This window comes from Balaenoptera acutorostrata, chromosome 16, assembly GCF_949987535.1.
Source record: "Balaenoptera acutorostrata chromosome 16, mBalAcu1.1, whole genome shotgun sequence".
NCBI lineage: Eukaryota > Metazoa > Chordata > Mammalia > Artiodactyla > Balaenopteridae > Balaenoptera > Balaenoptera acutorostrata.
Window position 1 is genome coordinate 16,988,688 of NC_080079.1, and position 17,815 is coordinate 17,006,502.

Genomic DNA, 17,815 nt, shown 5'->3' on the forward strand with positions numbered 1-17,815 from the left:
CCTTTCAGAAAGTAGACTGAAGCAATGACCAAGCATCCGTGATGTTGCAAAGATATAATTAATCATGCAGAGTGTTAATTATGTCCTGCAGAGGAAAGTAACTGTACTCTGCAACATACTTAACGTAACATTATCAGGAAGGAATGTACCATTTAAAAAGTACAGTTTTGTGACATTTTATCGTGCATAATTCTGAATTCTAATAGACTCTATTATGAGATGATAATTTTCCCTCTGACTTAATGCATTAGGAAGCTACTGTAGTGTAATCTCATTAATGATTAATATTGAAATGACTTCATATTTCCTAGTTTTCTAAAATACCCCATGTCCAAAACTCAGAAAATGCAAAAACTTTTCTCCTTGAATCATTAACTAAAAAGCTTGAAACAATGCTGTCCTTTTTCTCCAAATCCAACAAAAGAGTCTGTGGCCCAGTATCTGGAACACTCTGCTTTTCCTAGATCTTGTTCTAGAAGCTAATTTGTAAGTCTTTTTCTTTTTTTTCTAATTTGTCAGTCAGAATACATTTCCCTCTCTAAACAAAGTTAGCTCTGGCTATAGGGAACACCTCGTCCATCTGTAAGATAACAAGTAACAGTTCCAAGCACACCAGCTTTGGCAAACCACATTTATAGTGTGTAGGCTGGGAGCCACTTCGGGAGGCCAGCTGCTGGGATTTAAAACCTAACTCTGACACTAGCTGGGTGACCTTGAGCAAGTCACTTCAGGTCTCTGTGCCTCAGTTTTCATGTTGTGAGGTAGGGATAATAACAGTGGTTATTATCCAGAGTGGTTGGGAAGATTAGATGCATCAATATGTGTAAAGCACTTGAAATAGTGCCAGGCACATAGTAAGTACTATTTTTTAGCCATAAATATTATTAGCTGATGTTGGGACAGGCAAGAATGGAGTGAATACAAGGAAGAGATGCAGTATCAACTGGTCCTTGGGTCTGTTTCACTTGGGTCACTGGGTTTTAAAATATTGCACTATTTTCCAGCATTTAAAAAGTGTAAGAATTTATATAATAATATAGATTTCTGGTTTCTTTGGAGTAATTGGACTATCTGTCTACTCTGAACCCCACTTTGATGCAGGATTACCATCTCCTAGAGCTGAGTGGTAGCTGCTGCCCTTCGCCCCAGTCCCCACCACTCCTTACTACTTCCCCAACAATGAGGCCAAACACTGACTAGTGCCAGCCTAGTGCCATCTAGCTAGTGGTCTGTGACTCACTGAGGTGGGCTGTCACCCAGGGAGGTGACAGCAGTCAGATAGAATGGCAAAGACATCAGAGTCTAGTTTAGACAGACAGAAAACGGTAGGAAAGTGCTGTGCTGGCTGCAGTACTACCCCTGTGAGGGCAGACCCAGCTGCCAGAGGAGTATGGCCAGAGGCAGTAGGTGGAGGTCTGGACAGAGTTGGCAATAGCTAGTGGGGATGCAGGAAAGGGGCATGGAGGTCTTAGGCAGAAGCTAGGCCTAAAGAAGCTGCCACACTGTGTGGGATACTGGGAGAGGCCCTGGGCTTTGGACAATTAAACAGAGGCATGAAGACCATGCATGGGGTGTTTGATGGTGATCTGACTGCTGCAAACAGAGCCAAAGCCTAGTTGACTAAAGGGCCTAGCCGGGAGCCTGTAGGTTTTAAAACACCTTTCTCTGATTTAACGATGTGGATGAACACATTTTCCTCCGTTCACCAGCCATTTAGTTGACCTCGTTTATGAGCTGCCTGTTTAAGTCATTCAGTCTTCAGTGGACTGTTTTTCCATCTGTTGGCTTGGAGTGTCTTTTGGTCTCCAATTGGAATCTGATTCTTTCTCTGCTAATTTGAGAATCATGGCTCTATAGGGCTGAGCGGGAGGGAGCTAAGTAAATCTTAGAGAAAAGTACAAATGACGTCTTCTTGTGTCTCTTTGCCTCTTTGCACCCAGGTCAACTACAGGCAAAGCATTGACAAGCTGAAGTACAGCTCTGTGACCAACACCCCTCAGATTGTTCAAGCCAAAATCAATGCCCAGCAACTGAGTCATGTAAGTGACCTGCCCCTGCCCAGCGGGATATGGGGGACTTGTAATTGCTTTGCAGGGTCTGGATATCTGGTTCCCCAAAGATTTGACTTTCATTGATGGTGACATGTGTCCTATTACAACCATGAGATGACTCTCTTTGATTTAAATGTTTTATTATACAAAATTTCAAATACATTCAAAAGTAGAAAGAATAGCATAATGAATCACCAGGTACCCATCACTCAGCTCAACTACTATTAACTCATGGCCAGTCTTGCTTCTATATGCCTATCCACTTCCCCCCTCCATATTATTTTGAAGAAAATCCTAAGTATTGTATAATTTAATCTATAAATATTTTAGTATGAATCTCTAAAAGATAAAAATAACTTAAATTGTATTTATACAATTTTAATATATCACACCAAAAAACTAACAACAATTCTTAACATCACCAACGTCCAGGTGGCATTCAGCATTCCAATTGTCTCATAGGGTTATAATTTCTTTTTACGGTTTGTCTGAATCAAGCTCCAAATAAGGTCCACACTTTGTGATTGGTTGATATGTCTTCAAGACTCTTTTCATCTTGAAGTTTTCCCTTTATCACTTTTCTTTTCTTGCAAGTTGTTTGTTGAAGAACTTGAACTGTTTGTCCTATAACGTTTCCCACATCTGAGCTTTGCTGACTGCATCCCATTGTGGACTTCATGTATTCCTCTGGCCTCCAAATGCCTGTAACATACTAGTTGGAGCTATAGGTTTGATCAGGTTCAGGTTTAATTTGGGGGCAAGACTGCTTCTCAGATGATGCTGTGTTCTTCCATTGAGAATCATATAATGTCTGGTTGGCTGTTTTTGTGTGTGATTTAAGATGGCTTTTTTCCAATGGGGGCAGGCATTTGATAATTACTCTTTGAGTATCTACCCTGCACATAGCAAGAGGTTCAGAACTGCAGCAAGTTAAAAAAATAAGTTTCATACCCTCAAGTGCCTCAGAGGACAGTGGGTGAGATAGCCACAGGGAAATCTTTTGCAAACTCATAACTTTGAGCATGCCTTTGAGTTGTCTGACTTTTCATTTGGTCTTCAATCTGTTAATTTAAAACACTCCTAAAATTACAGGCTTCCTTGTAAAAGGCCTTTTCCGGAAACTCCTTCTGGGCTACGGGCCTACAAAAAGAAAGTGAAAAAGAGAGTGTTCTCTCCAAAGTTCTCCTTCTGCCCATGTAAAAACCATGCACTTACCCTGCAGGTTTATTTTAAATCCAACAGGTGAATTACCGTGCTGACTATGAGAAAAATAAGTTGAATTACACATTGCCACAGGATGTACCTCAGCTAGTGAAGGCCAGAGCCAATGCCGAATTGTTCAGTGAGGTAAGCAAGCAGCATGGGTGAGAACGTGGTGAGGGTTATGCACAGACGTGAAAATGAAGATGCAAGGATGGTCCAGCAAAACAGGGACCAGGGGCTCTTCTGTCCATGGAGAAGTTCATCAGAGGCACCCATCAGGTTATAATTTTGAATTTTGCTGTCTCATGGCATGTGGTAGTGCACAGGGCTAAATTGATCATAGCAATTGAATTCTCACTGCGTATGCACATGTATGATGTGTGCTGGGACACACACACACACACACACACACACACACACACACACTCACTCATCATCAGTATCATCATCATCATCATCATCCTGATGACTTCTAGCTGGTGCTTTGCTGTGTGGGTAAAATTTAAGTTTTAAGAAGACCAATCTTAATCACCAGATTCTTCCGGGAGTCACAACTAGGCTATGATTAGGCTTCTCATTCTAGACGGGATTTGTAGGGCAGGAGAATGTAAAAAGGAACTAACCTTGGATGGGGAGAGATCAATTAGGAGTTTGGGATTAACATATATACACTACTATATATAGGATAGGTAAACAGTAGGGACCTACTGTATAGCACAGGGAACTATACTCAATATCTTGTAATAACCCCTAATGGAAAAGAATATATATACACACACACACACACACACACACACACACATATATATATACATCTAAATCACTTTTCTGTACACTTGAAACTGGCACAACATCGTAAATTAACTATACTTCAATAAAAAAAATAAATAAGAAGGAATAACCTTTTCCGTATGCTTATTTTGTGCTGGGCACTGGGATAGGCACTTTACATATGGAATTATTCAGTTGTTATAACCCCTTGGAGGCATTTACTACAGAGACACAGTTGGTGGCATGGGCTTCGGTATCAGATAGACAGAGAGAGTCAGGTGTTACTACCATGGCAATAATAATAACTTACATCCGTGTTGCACCTTACGTGCTTAGGTTATCTGTTTTCGTGTATACAATTTATTCTCACAGCCACCCTGAGACAGATAATATAATATTATTTTTTCAAATGGTAAACTGAGGCCCAAAGAGGTAAAGTGATTTGTCCAAGGTCACATGATCAGGAAACAACAGCGCTAGGATGAACCCATGGGTCTTCTCTTTGCCCCCTCCCATTAGCACTGCCCCACATGACCCTACAGTGAGGGAATCAACTGTATTAATAATTGATGTTATCACTTTGATAACAGCCAAAATTCTGGTCTGTAAACAGAAGAAGACTTTGTTATTGAAAAAACAAAATTCTGTTCAACTTTTGGCAGGACTCTGGATAGCGACTCCCATTCACCTGCGTTCTTATTTGTCAGGTTAAGTACAAAGAAGGCTGGGAGAAGACAAAGGGGAAGGGATTTGAGATGAAGCTGGATGCCATGTCTCTGCTGGCCGCCAAAGCCTCCGGAGAGCTTGCTAGCAACGTAGGTTTTCTCTCATTAACTCAGAAATGCATAAGAAATTGTTCCAGTGAAACGTCAGTGGTCCCGCAGAAAAAAATAATGACTGTTAACATTGTAAACATCGCTATACTTTAATCTTCCACTGGGTTCGAGAAAGACTGGGTGGTGTTTTTTTAGATTTGTTCCCCTTGCACCTGTTAAACCACAGCCCCTTAGATGGCAAAGTTTCTCTCTCACAGTCGACTTTCCTCTTTCTCTCAAGATTAAATACAAAGAAGATTATGAAAAAGCAAAAGGCAAAGTCCTGGGAACTACAGACACGAGGCTTCTGCACTCCCTGCAGGTTGCCAAGATGAGCAGTGAGGTAAACGCTTTTCTACTCCCCAAACCTTCACTTAGCGTTGTGCTGCTCTGAAAGTTTTTCCCTGGCCTGCTTCGCCGGACACTGTTATTTTTTCCACTTCCACTTGTAATTTCTTTCTTGGCTTACATGAGAAGTGTTTTCTCTTTCTTTATTTTGGCAAAGGATACTGTTCTTTTAAAGTAGATGAGAAACATGTGGTCCCTAAGGGTGACCGGCATCTACTGTTCACGGTACAAGATGTTCGGCCACATCTATTCACTCTGCAGATGTTTACTAAACAACTACTCTGCGTGAGATACTGTGTGAGACACTGGGGCTGTAAGAACAAACAACACATAACTGGTTCCTCCCTAATGGAGCTTAATTCTACTGGGAGAGTTAGACAGGAAGCATCCTGTTTATTGAGGTAATGTCCTGGATGAATCCTCTCGTCCGAACACACGTGATATTCAAAATGTTTAGCCACCAACTGGGGCGTCCAGACTCCAACCACTCAAAATGACACCGGTTGTAAACAACTGTAATGGCTGGAGGTTAACCTTGGTAAATGTCACTTACCAGAAGCCTTTGGGGAAGGAAAGTTCTGCCAGAAGGTCAGACTTGGTTTCTAATTAAGACTTCGTTGTCAATGCCAAACAGGCAAAAAGGAAGCACGGGCATTGGTTTTCTGCTTTACGATGGCCTGCTCTAAGCTGTGAGGTCAGCTTATGCCACTTTGATGATGCAGTCAGATATAATTACCTAATGAGTCATTAAGGACCCAGGGCTTGAAATAGAATAAGAGTGTTGGCATCTGGGTCACCATTTTGGTTGTGCCTACAGAACAAGCCCTATGATGTGCATAGTCATGAAGCATTTGGCTTCAGTTTAGACAGAGAACAGATCGGTATTATATCCTATTTGCAGTTGGAGCAAATGGGGCCAAAAAAGATGGACTTGCCCAAAGTCATGTAGTAGTCAGTGGTAGTGGTGGAGGAATGGAGAATTAGACCCTAGAACTCTCACTTACTGGCACCTTGCTGCTTCTACTGTACTACCTTTCCTCACCATCACACCATCACCATACCACCATCATTATCACCATCATCACCAGAAACACCATCACCACCATCATCACACCATCCATCCTCATTGCCATCCTCATTGCTAACATTTATCAAGTGTTTGCTGTATGCCATCCCTGCGCTAAGTGGGTTTGAGCTACTATTTTGTTTACTTATCACAATAGCCCTCCAAGGAAAATGAGCCATTAGAGAGGTAATGTGACTTTCTAGAGGTCATCTAGCTGACAAAGGGCTGATCAGATTTGAACTCAAGCTTGGCTGGCCCTGGAGCCCAAGCTTTGTTATTTTGCCTCTTAAAGTTTCTACAGAAACCATGGGTAGGGTGTTCTCTTCCTGGAGCAACTGGGGAAAAAAGAGTTAGGAGGCATTCCTCCCAGAGACAAAGTAGTGTGAAACCTCAGTTTCCAGGTGCCACCACCTTACAGAGCCAAGACTTGGGTCACATCCTTTGGACAGACAGGTGCCATTGTCCAGAGTGCCAATTCCTCATGGAAACCTGGCCTTCTTTCCTGTGTTTTCACATCACTCCTGCCAAGGCGGGCTTCAAGTAATACAGCGTGTTTTGGTGCATTCAAGGTTGAATACAAGAAAGGCTTCGAAAAGAGTAAGACCCACTTTCACCTGCCCATGGACATGGTCAACATCAGGCATGCTAAGAAGGCCCAAGCTCTGGCCAGTGACCTGGAGTACAGGAAAAAACTGCATGAATACACCGCGCTGCCTGAAGATATGAAGACTTGCTGGGCCAAGAAAGCCTATGGGCTCCAGAGTGAGGTGAGCCCTGGCTCTTCGCCAGTTCTCCCCACGCATCTCTTGCAGCTGGATACAGTGACAGTTTCCGAGTGATTTAGAAACTGTGCCTGAGTCTATTAGGTGACTCAGAGGACTAAGAAGAATTTCTGGAGATGTGCCAGGCCCAGGGAGGATGGATGGGGAGGTAGCGATAGAGAGTGAGTCAAGACAGTGGAGACGAGAGGGTGGAGGACTGGGGCTCAGAGCTATTGCGAAAGTCAAGATGTGCTGGTCATGGGATGAGCAAAGAGGAAGCAAGTGTGGAAAGTGGTAAATCTGGTAAATGTTAAAAAGTAAATCTGGGAAGTGTAGCGGGTTGGCAGATGAGATCCTTAGGCAAAAAGTCTGAAAAGCCCTCTTTTTGGTAAGGCGGTGGTGTTTCAGAGTTAAGGTAGAAGAGCCTCTTCTGATTACAAGGTGAGCTAGTGGCTTCACCCCCAAGCAGAGTTCTGCCCGACTATAACAGAGTGGCGAGCAGCTCTTGCACGGAGACAAATACAGGATCGAGGGCTTTCCTAACTCTCCCGTTAACTTTGCCCCGTCCGCATCCATGTGTCTGATTAGAGCTTGGTTTTTCTCTCGCAGCTGCAGTACAAGGCCGACCTCTCGTGGATGAAAGGAGTTGGGTGGCTGACGGAAGGCAGTCTCCATCTGGAGCAGGCCAAGAAGGCTGGACAGCTGGTCAGCGAGGTAACCTGAGCCCAGGCCCCCCAGCTTCTAATCCTTCTCAGCCCAAGTCACCACCGAGAGCCATCTTTCCCTCTGATTCCTCCCCCATCCCCAGGCTTATTTTGAGTGAGACTCAGGAGAGTACTTCTTCATTTTGCACGCATAGCACACCCTGAACTAACTTTCATACCCTTAAGCTTCCCAGGGAGGTATTTGTAAGAAGCCAACTAAAAGTAGTAGTTGGATCCAAAGCCTCGTTCAGAACGGTTGTGGTATACAATTAGTCATGTAGGAAACATGTTTGTTTTGTAAGAAGTGTGTGATTCCTTCTGAATCAGAGAATCTGGTGTTTGGAGGTCAGCATTCTCATTGTGCGTGTGCCTTAAACTCACTGCAGACTTCGGGCAAGTCACTCAACCCTTCCGATCCTCTTTCTCTCTTATAAAAATGAGAAAGTGGGAAAGGATACTCTACAAAGTCCCTGTGGCTCTAAGCCTGTGCTTCTCTTTATACCGTGTAGAGCTGGCATTGGCAACAGGCAGAGGAGGACTTCTGAAGGACATTTCATTTGGAAATGGGACTATTTCGGGAGCTCTGTTTGGGATCTCCAAAGGGGTTTCTTATTTCGGTGCCAGGAAGGCTGAGTTGGCATTTCTCTTTCATATGGTAATAATAGTGATGATAACAGCTGCCCTTTATGGACTGATACTAATTATGTAACCACTGCTATCATTCATGGATGACTTTGAGTGTATTACATACCTATTGTTCATTTATTGCTCACATTTATTATCGCTATGTGACTAGACACTAGTAGTATTCTATTAATATCCCCATTTTACATTTGCAAAAGGTGAGAGACAAAATCACATTTCAGTAAGTGGCAGAGCTGGGATCTGTACCCAGTATTTTGGTCCAATGCCCCAGCTCTGGGCTATTAAACAACATTGAATCCCCAAAGCACATTTTGTAATTTATTCTCATTTTTCAACTGTACTCATCCTTCTCTCAGACACAGACACATTGAAAGTTAGAGTGCATAAATAAGGAGGGTTCTCATTACTTAACTTCTGTGAGACCAACTGAAATCCAGGTGGAGCAAGCCGAACCCCGTTTGACTTGGATGGGGTGCAGTAAGGGGACCTTCTGCCTTAGGAGTGCCCGTTCCTGTCTCACTTCCTGTACTGACTAATTTTCAAGCTCCTCAAGGGGCAAGAAGGTATCATTTCCTTTGCCTTTTTCATATCCCTGCTCTGCCCTGGGCAGGGTGGGTTCTTGCCTCCTCCCTACACACTTATGATTTGACCAATGCAGAGGCTGGGATGCCATGGAAGGGGCAACGTGACTTCCTTCAATTACTTAGTGAAGGAGTTTTCCCATTCAACACACTGGAATGAGAAAGAAAAAGTGCAAGTCTCCTTGGAATACTTTTTCTAGATTTTTTTTTTTCCCGAAGGGAGGAAATTTTGGAGTTTTCCATATTCCAATCCCTATTTTGGGTTCGACTGGCATCAACAACCCTCTTGCTGACAGCACTGGGGGCTCTGCTCATCTCTGATCTCCCCACCACGTGAAGCTTTTGCTTCCATAAGCCATTCTCAGCAGCTTCCTTTCCCATCAACTTTGGCAACTCCAATGGAAAAGCCAGAGGAACCAACCTCCGGGAAGCACAAGAAGTCCCCGTGGGGGGACAGAATTAGCACATTTGAAGTTGCATTGTGGCCGTGAGATGGCAACAAGATGCAGACAAGCCCAGTGATCTGGAACACGGAGAGCTGGGAGGGCAAATCCCACCTTGCCACCCACCTTCTGAATGTGACTCTTGGCGTTGCCCTTCGTCAGAGCTGATACTTCCTGGATCATCCTGATGGCACCGTGAATAACAGTGATGGCGAGCTTAGTGAGCACTTACTCTGCCCAAGGACTCCACTCGTGGGAAGTGTGGCATTGAAGCCTCCGCACCACCCTCAGTGAAGCAGCTTCTATTGTTTTCCACGTTGTACAGTCCAAGCCCGAGGGGCTCAGGTGATCCAGTGATACGCCCAAGGCCGTGAAGCCGAAAATAGGTAGAGGGGAGATTTGGACCTTGGAATTCATGGTTGTAAAGTCCAAGTTCCCTCCACCTCTCTCTCCTATGTCAGATCTAGGTTTATAAAGTGGATCCATCCCAGGGCTCATGGTAACATACAGGGTTCACTGAAAGGAAAATTCGAGTGCCCATTCAGTAGTAGCAACTAAAACAAGCTCACCAGGGCTGGCTGGAAGTCTCAGGTCTGCATGGTCCTCTTTAAGCTATAGGACCAGCTGGAGCATCCCCCCTGGGGAGATGCTTGGGTCACAGAAGTTATGCATGTGTGTGCATGTGTGTGATGGTGGGGACAGCCCGATCCTAATGCTATGGGGTCCCTTTTCTTTGGAAACAGAAAAACTACAGACAGAGGGTGGACGAGCTGAAGTTTACCAGCGTGGCCGACAGTGCCCAGATGAAGCACGCCAAGACGAGCCAGGAGCTGCAGAGCAGGGTGAGTCCCAGGCTGCCCTCTCTCCACCGGGCTGCTGTGTCGTGGGCCTGGGAACCTCTGGGGACAACAGCAGGTGCTGCCCATGCACGATCCAGGGACCGAAGAGCCTTTCCTTTAAATAGGCCGGACCCGGCTTTCTATGGGCTTCCAGGCCTCCCTGCCTCACCCACTACACTTCTCCTCTGGTTGTTAAGGACAGATGTCAACTGACATTATTCCTTCTCAGCTTTTCAGTCTTTCCTAGTTCCTTCTTTCTTTCTCCTTCTTTTCTCTCTTCTCAAAGACTCCATAATTCTGGAGCCAGGAGAGAGGAGGATAACATTTGCTTGCGGGATGTGTGCATTTCATGCCCACTTGAACTCAAATGTGGAAGGTGGGACAACGAAACACCACATATGCTATTTACATGTTAGTGGTCAACAGCCGAACAGGTGTAGTTGCTACCATCTGGCCAGGACGTTCCTACCTTTCCTTCCTAAAGGTCCAGGTACACCTGCCAGAAAGCATGCAATCAACATAATTCAGAGTCAGCAGAAATCCACTGCATGGAAACTCAAGCTGGGGAGTGGGAGAGGGCGGAAGAGAGAAAGAGCAGGAGGGACGTGGCTTCCATAGAGAAGATGTGCCCTCATGTTGCCTTTTGGGTTACTGTTCACTCTCCAGGTGTCAGTACCTGTGGAAACATTAGGTCTGGTTATGGGGTGCAGGTGACAGGGGATGCTTCTTATTTTTCCCACCTGGGGAGCCTGTGCTCATCTGAGCCCTCAGGTGGGTTATTTTTTGTGGCCATGGACACTGTGGATGGGAACAGCTTGGGGAAGTCGACGCCTCCTCAAGAGAAAGGTGTGAACGCGAAAACCGTAGAGGGGTTCTCAGGTTGGCCCCCTGGCTACATTCTCCTCCCCGCTCCTCACTGCTGCTGCTTCTTCCTGCATCACCTCTCCTGCTTTAAGCCTCGTTTCCTGCACGCTGCCAGCAGCATCTGGTCTGGGTGGCCTGGTGACGGACTTTCCACGTAAGACACAGAGAGCTGAGCAGCCAGCCACCCTCCTCCCTTGCCTCCTGCTCCTGACCCGGTGCTCTCTCCCAACAGGTGGCCTACAAGGCAGGGCACGAGCAGTCTGTCCATCAGTACAGCATCAGCAAAGACGAGCCTCTCTTCCTACAGGCCCAAGCCAACGCTGCCAATCTCAGTGAGGTACAGCCAGAGGGAGTGAGCAGCCCAGGGCTCTGCTTCCCTGCGTGTAGGCGCCTGGTCCACAAAACCCACTGGCCGTGTTGGTGTGTCTGTGTCACTTGAGGCTGCATACATCTGGTCATTGTAAACAGCTCGTGACCAGTATTTTAGGGGGAGGGAAGGCCAGCCTTTGGTAGGAATGAGCTGGTGGGAGATTTGAACCACTGACTATATGATGGGGTAGGAGGAAGTGGTTATTCCAGGACTGGAGTTAAAACAACGTAAGAGGGGAGTAAATAAGAGCTCAGACGTTAGCTTCAAACTGCCTGGGTTTGATCCTTGTTTCTAACACTTACTAGGTGTGCAACCTTAACCAATTTCTTTGCTCTCGGTTGTCCCGTTGGTAAATGAGGGCACTCCTAGTCCCCTCCACATTAGGTTGCCTTGAGGCTTCAACAAGCTGATATATGGAAAACATTCAGAGGAGTGTTCACAGGGCAGTTATTCCTTAGACGCGAAAGCTTGCACAGTTCCAACTCTCCTTCTCTGTCTTCTAAGGAGGGGCCTTTCTTGGCTCTTCTGCTTGGCTCCCAGGTCTTTAGGGCCCTGATCCGAGGAATGCGTAGAGGGGAGAATTAGAAGGAGCAACAGAAGCTAAACTGATTCACGTGCAGAAATGGAGGGAGCCTTCCAGAAGAAAGAACTTGAAATCTGGAGGTGGGGGGCGGGACAGAAAATGGGAGGAGCAAAGAAAAGACGCACATGGACTAGGGGCTGGGCTTGGAAAGAAAAGGGGTGCAGCTGGAGCAGCTGCTGGGCTGGTGGGGTGTGTGGACAGAGATGGAGAACGGAATTTTCAGAAATGCTGCTGTGTGTTGTGCAATGTTATTCCACCCGTGACAAGTCATTAAGACTTCCATGAAGATGCCTAGTATTTTCCAAGTCTTCTGGAGTTCAATTTCTGCCTCTTTTGGCTGAAGCCCTATGTGGCAAGAGGCCTTAAGGCAGGAACAAGAAGGCCTGGTTGTATTCAAGTTACAGGTTTCTCTGGCTCTCAGGGTTTCTATGGAAGGATGTAATAGGTGTTTCCCTCTTGGAGAGGTCATTAAAGAGTCTAATTGAAGCCCTCTTACATGAGGATGATCTCTTTTCTCCTGAATCCCCTTAGAAACTGTATAAGAGCAGCTGGGAAAAGCAGAAGGCGAAAGGGTTTGAGCTGCGTCTTGACTCCTTGGCCTTCCTGGCAGCCAAAGCCAAGAGGGACCTGGCCAGTGAGGTAAGCGAGTCCCCAACTCGCACTCGACACCACGAATCCAGATGACATTTATATCTGGGAGAGTCTGAAAGTGTCCTGGCAGGTTTTTATAGTCTCTCTGAGCCTCAGGGTTCTAATGTGTAAAATGGAGATAAATATGACCACCTTGCAGTGAGATAATCGTGTAACTGTCTAGCACACTGCCTGCTGCACACTGGTTTTTGGTAAGTCGTAACTGTTATTATGAGCGGTAGTAGTGTGAGTGGTAATCCAAATCACTCATTTTACAGATAAACTGATGCCCAGAGACATTCCATGACTTTCTAAGGTTGTAGAGGCCTGCTGATGGTTAAGAGTACAGGCTCTGGTGTCGGATAGACTTGGGATAAAATCCCAACTCCATCACCTACTAGTTTGTGATTTGGGGCAGGTTGTTTAACCTTTCAAAATCTCAGTTAACTCATGGGTAATTTGGTAATTGCAAAATGGTTATGAGGAAATGAAATGAATTGATGTATGTTAAGTGTTCTGTAGTCCAGTGCTATCTGGTATGAGTCTGATGTGAGATAAGGAGCCTAGGACAGAATGTAAGTCAAACTCTGCTTCCTTCATCAAGAAAGTCTTGCTTCCAAAAAAACCCCCAATATATATACATGTATATATATTCTGTATCTATTGTGTGTATATATATATAGTACATATATATACAGAAAATATATCCGTAAATGTATATAGATATCAGCTGAGCTAAACAGTGGCTTGGCAATGTGGTTGATTTCCGTTATGACACAAGCCCCTTATCTTATCAACTGGTAACATTTTACAAACCAGCACTTGTCTTCAGATGCACTTTGAGTGACACAGATTTATGCCATGCCTGGCTCATTTTAAGTGTTCAATAAATTGTGGCAGATATTGATACCATTGTTCTTGCTGGCAGATTTGAGAGTAGAGCCCAAGTCTCCTGATGGCCACGGTAATGATGATGTTGAAATGATGCCACACACCAGTATTCTGTTACAGTTTTCAAAGCATTTCTATATTTATTCTTTTTTTGGATCCTCATTACTTTTTGCCTAGTGCTTTTTCAAGCCAATGTGCTCCCTTTTGCTCCCCATAACTGCTAAATATTTATATGTACCTCAGTTGTCTTTGAGCTTCTTTCTGAAACAGCAGTTGTATTTTAGATATTCCGTGTCTTTTTCATTTTGTGATAACTTTCTATTTATAATATTCTCACTGTTACCAAAAAAGATTATAAAGTGGCTTTCATGAAAGCAACAGGCCACTTAAAAATAAACCCAGAAAGAGTAATCTCAAATAATATAGAGACAAGATAGAATTTCACCAGGAAATTGAAAAGACTGTTCTGTAGCTGAACTTTCAGTTTAGCTCTGGCAGTCCAGGTGTAAAAGGAAATAATGAGTAGTAATATTTTTTTTCCACTGTTTGATCAAAGGAAGTACATCAGTTGTTCTAAGGAGGCAAGCTTTTTATGACACTAATTCTGATAGGATTCTGCTGTACGGCTTTGTTTTAACTTTCTTGCATGGCTTGATACTTAATTCCTTTAGGAGATGCTGATGTACCCCTGCTCTCTTCCTCTCATTTAGGTGAAGTACAAGGAGAATTATGAAAAGTCCAGAGGGAAACTCATTGGCGCTAAGGGTGCCCAGGGGGATTCGCAAATGAGCCACTCACTGCAAATGTCCAAGCTGCAGAGTGACCTGGAGTACAAGAAGGGATTCGAGGACACCAAATCCCAGTGCCACGTCCCCCTGGACATGATCCACCTCGTGCACGCCCGCCAGGCTCAGCACTTAGCCACAGACGTAGGCTACAGGATGGCATCCCATCACTTTACAGCTTTGCCCACAGACATGAAGGTGGAATGGGCAAAGAAGGCTTACGGTTTGCAGAGTGATGTAAGCTCTGTGTGTGCGTTTATGTGTGTGTGTGCTGGTGTTGGCGCCAGGGTTTTCCCAAACCCTTCAGGACGTCGTTTATTCTCTGAGATACCTGTTTCTGGATCCCTAAGTGGAAACATTTTAGCTTCCTAGTGCTTTAACTTTTACTCAGACTATGCCCACTTTAGATCCTATACTACCAAAGAAAATCATACAGCTACTCCTTTCTTCTTGGAATTCTGATCTACATATGTTTTCCGTATTTCTGTTTCTTGCAGGGCGGTGGCGACGGTGGGGCGGGAGGCATGTATTTGTGACCTTCTTAACTGTGGCCTGCTCTGGAAGAGCATCCCTGGCACTCATTCTAACGTTGGTAGTCCCATTTTTAGAAAGGGCACCTTGCTAATCGTCAACAACCCTCTCCCCTTTCTCGTTATATTCTTTCATCTTCGGTTGACTCTTGCAAGAGAAAGTGGGTGAACTGAACAGGCAGGTCAGTTGCAACCAGACTGGCACACGTGGGCGTGGGGTGAAGGCAGCACAGACACACCCTTCCAGGTAGAGCTCTTTCAGGATCGAGAGGTGATACGCTAGTTTTAGAGACGTGTCCATTTAAATGGCTTTCCCTTAAAAGTACTCCTTCAATGGCAAGGAGAAAAATGAGAAAGACCCCCCGCCCCTCACCGAGCTTCCTAAGAAGGAATTGGCACCGTGGGAAGCCTCGAATGTCTTGTGATATTCCCTCAAATAGCTCCCCACCTGGGTTCTGTTGTGAATTCTCATTTTCTTCTCCCCTGCATGTCATTTTAAACAAGAAACCAGGGAAAGCAGACAATGAGGACGGGCTCCTTCCGGAGGTCTACGTGGCCTGTAATGAGGGATGCGGCTGATTTGGCTCCACCCCCAATAGTGTCGGGCGGGGCCAAAGCCGCCGTCAGCAGGTCGGCTCCAATTAAGCGGGAAATTAATTTACATTTTGGAGCCCTACCTGTGACTGTGCAGAAATAGATAAGACAAAAGTGGCATCTAATTTGACTCAGCTGGCACCAAGGCGACATTGGGGAGCTGTTAACAGCCCTTTAAATGTCCGCACACCAACAATGGCCTGCCTTTTTTTTTTCTTTCCTTTCTCCTTTGTCAGAACCAATACAGGGCAGATGTGAAGTGGATGAAAGGCACGGGCTGGGTCGCCACCGGGTCATTAAATGTGGAGCAGGCGAAGAAGGCAGGAGAACTCATTAGCGAGGTGAGATTCCCTGACAGCGTGCAGCAGGCCTGGCTGCATTAGGCGTGCGGCATTTCTGTATAAAATTAAAATAATTTCCACTCAAAAGGCAAAGAAAAAGGCAAAGCTACATGAAAGGCCTCAAAACCCAGACTAAGGCTGGTAATTAGAGGGAAACCACATACCAAACACACCCCAGTAGGGACCCAGAGAGCCCTGGCAAAAACAAAGTGGGTGACAAATGATATTATGAATAATAATGACAATCAAACAGAGCTCAATTGCTACCCACCAACTTACCTTTTTAATGAAGCAACGCGGGACAGATGATAAAAAGATACATTTATTGCACCTAGAAAGCCCTTTTGTGACTTAAGGCACATTTTCTCCCTCTTTCTTTCCTCAGCAGGCAGTGTAAACACTTTTTGAATATTCATGTGGTGTCGAACATGTGACACGGTTCTGGTTCTTTTTTGTTGGAGGGTCTCACTTCTATTTGAATCTCACTCCTGTCTACTTGCAGCCACCCTCGCTGGACCCGAAGGCTTATGAAAGGAGCCCTTTCCTCGCATTTTAGGGCAGTATCCTTGAGCAGATCTTTTAAAGATTAGATCAGGGTTTCTCAACCTTGGCCCTGTGGATATTTTGATAATTCTGCGCTGTGGGGCTGTCCTGGGCCTTGTAGGATGTTTGGCAGCGTCCCTGGCCTCTACGCACTAGATGCTAACGGTACCGTTTCCCATTATACACATCACTTAGACTTCGAGATGATTCCTTCATGCATCGAAGTCTGGCATCCAGGGGATCTTTTTGGAACCATTTTTCCCACGGTGGTCTTAATCTTCTACCACATTTTGCAAACTTATTCAACAGATTTGCTTATCTTCCGTGCTTTATACTAGTCCTCAAACTTCAGGAAGGCAAGCCATCTTTCAGCAATTTTTCCCAACCATCTCCTTCCAGTTTGGCACATTTCCAGTTTAGTGTCAAATTGGATTGGCCTCTAAATTTTCAGACAGAATGCCAGGCACCGTGAAAGAGCCACAGATGCACACACACCTGTCATTTAAAGCAGGAGTTAGCAAACCTTTTTTTGTAAAGGACCTGATGGTAAATACTTTTCGTTTTGTGGGCCACACTGCTTCTGTTGTAACTGCTCACCTCTACCATTGTAGCATGATGCAGCCATAGACGATACGTAAATGAACGAGCACGACTGTGTTCTAATAAAACTTTATTTACAAAAACAACTGATGGGTCAAATTCAGCTGGATATTGAACTGTCTTCTTAAGATAACCCAGTATACAAATATCGAACCCAATAAATAAGGAAGTGTTTTTAAAATAATTGTTTGATTGGAGAAAAGATATACTTCATAATTCCATTAAGATAGAAACTGTTTTCAGTCTACTGGAACTGTACTTTAATTAAAAAAAAAAAAAAACAGGAATGAATTGAAGCATAATTTTCAGAATACTTCAAAATTGGGTATCTAGGACTTTGTTAGCATTTGAATTTCTTGTAATTTTTTTTTTGTTTTTCTCAGTCTCTTTCAAACTGTATGATGACTCCTTTCAATAATAGCACCCTTTTTCTTATAACATTTATAGAATTATTGTGTATGTTAACTGAACCGGTTTCTAAAGTGATTAGATAATGTACAGTCACTGACTTAAATGCGAGGGTTTTGACTCTGGTAATCTCTGCCCAATTCTTTCGTGGAGGGAAAATAGAAAGCTTCAACTGATAAATGTAACTGTGAGTGTTCTTTCTTGCTTGGGAGACCCGAACTAAAATATGTAAACAACTGCAAAACAGTATTTGAAGGCTATATAAAAAATCCTTTACTAAGTGTGTATCCTCTAGTATTTTACTGGTATAACCTAATTTTGAGATGTTTTCTTTGCACCAGGTAAAAATACTTTAATGTTAATTGACATGAGGTTATTCTTAAATTGAAACAAATATTAACCTGAAGGCACCTAGGATATAAAGATGGAGGAAGCCGAATAATAATTAT

The 17,815-nt window shown here is 44.3% G+C and overlaps 1 protein-coding gene across 10 annotated transcripts in view; it reads left to right on the top strand.

Moving 5' to 3' along the window:
* The window catches only part of NRAP (nebulin related anchoring protein), a 70,332-nt gene that overhangs the window by 25,471 nt on the left and 27,046 nt on the right, over window positions 1–17,815 (top strand). For 8 of the 10 annotated variants that reach the window (XM_057530424.1, XM_007173108.3, XM_057530416.1 and 5 more), the window contains 11 exons: window positions 1,941–2,039; window positions 3,294–3,398; window positions 4,733–4,840; window positions 5,082–5,183; window positions 6,824–7,021; window positions 7,625–7,729; window positions 10,132–10,230; window positions 11,324–11,428; window positions 12,576–12,683; window positions 14,276–14,587; window positions 15,711–15,815. In XM_057530424.1, the coding sequence (XP_057386407.1) occupies window positions 1,941–2,039; window positions 3,294–3,398; window positions 4,733–4,840; window positions 5,082–5,183; window positions 6,824–7,021; window positions 7,625–7,729; window positions 10,132–10,230; window positions 11,324–11,428; window positions 12,576–12,683; window positions 14,276–14,587; window positions 15,711–15,815 (1,446 nt within the window). The remainder of the gene's footprint in view (window positions 1–1,940; window positions 2,040–3,293; window positions 3,399–4,732; window positions 4,841–5,081; window positions 5,184–6,823; window positions 7,022–7,624; window positions 7,730–10,131; window positions 10,231–11,323; window positions 11,429–12,575; window positions 12,684–14,275; window positions 14,588–15,710; window positions 15,816–17,815) is intronic. The other 2 variants (XM_057530421.1, XM_057530422.1) reach the window with 1 other exon arrangement.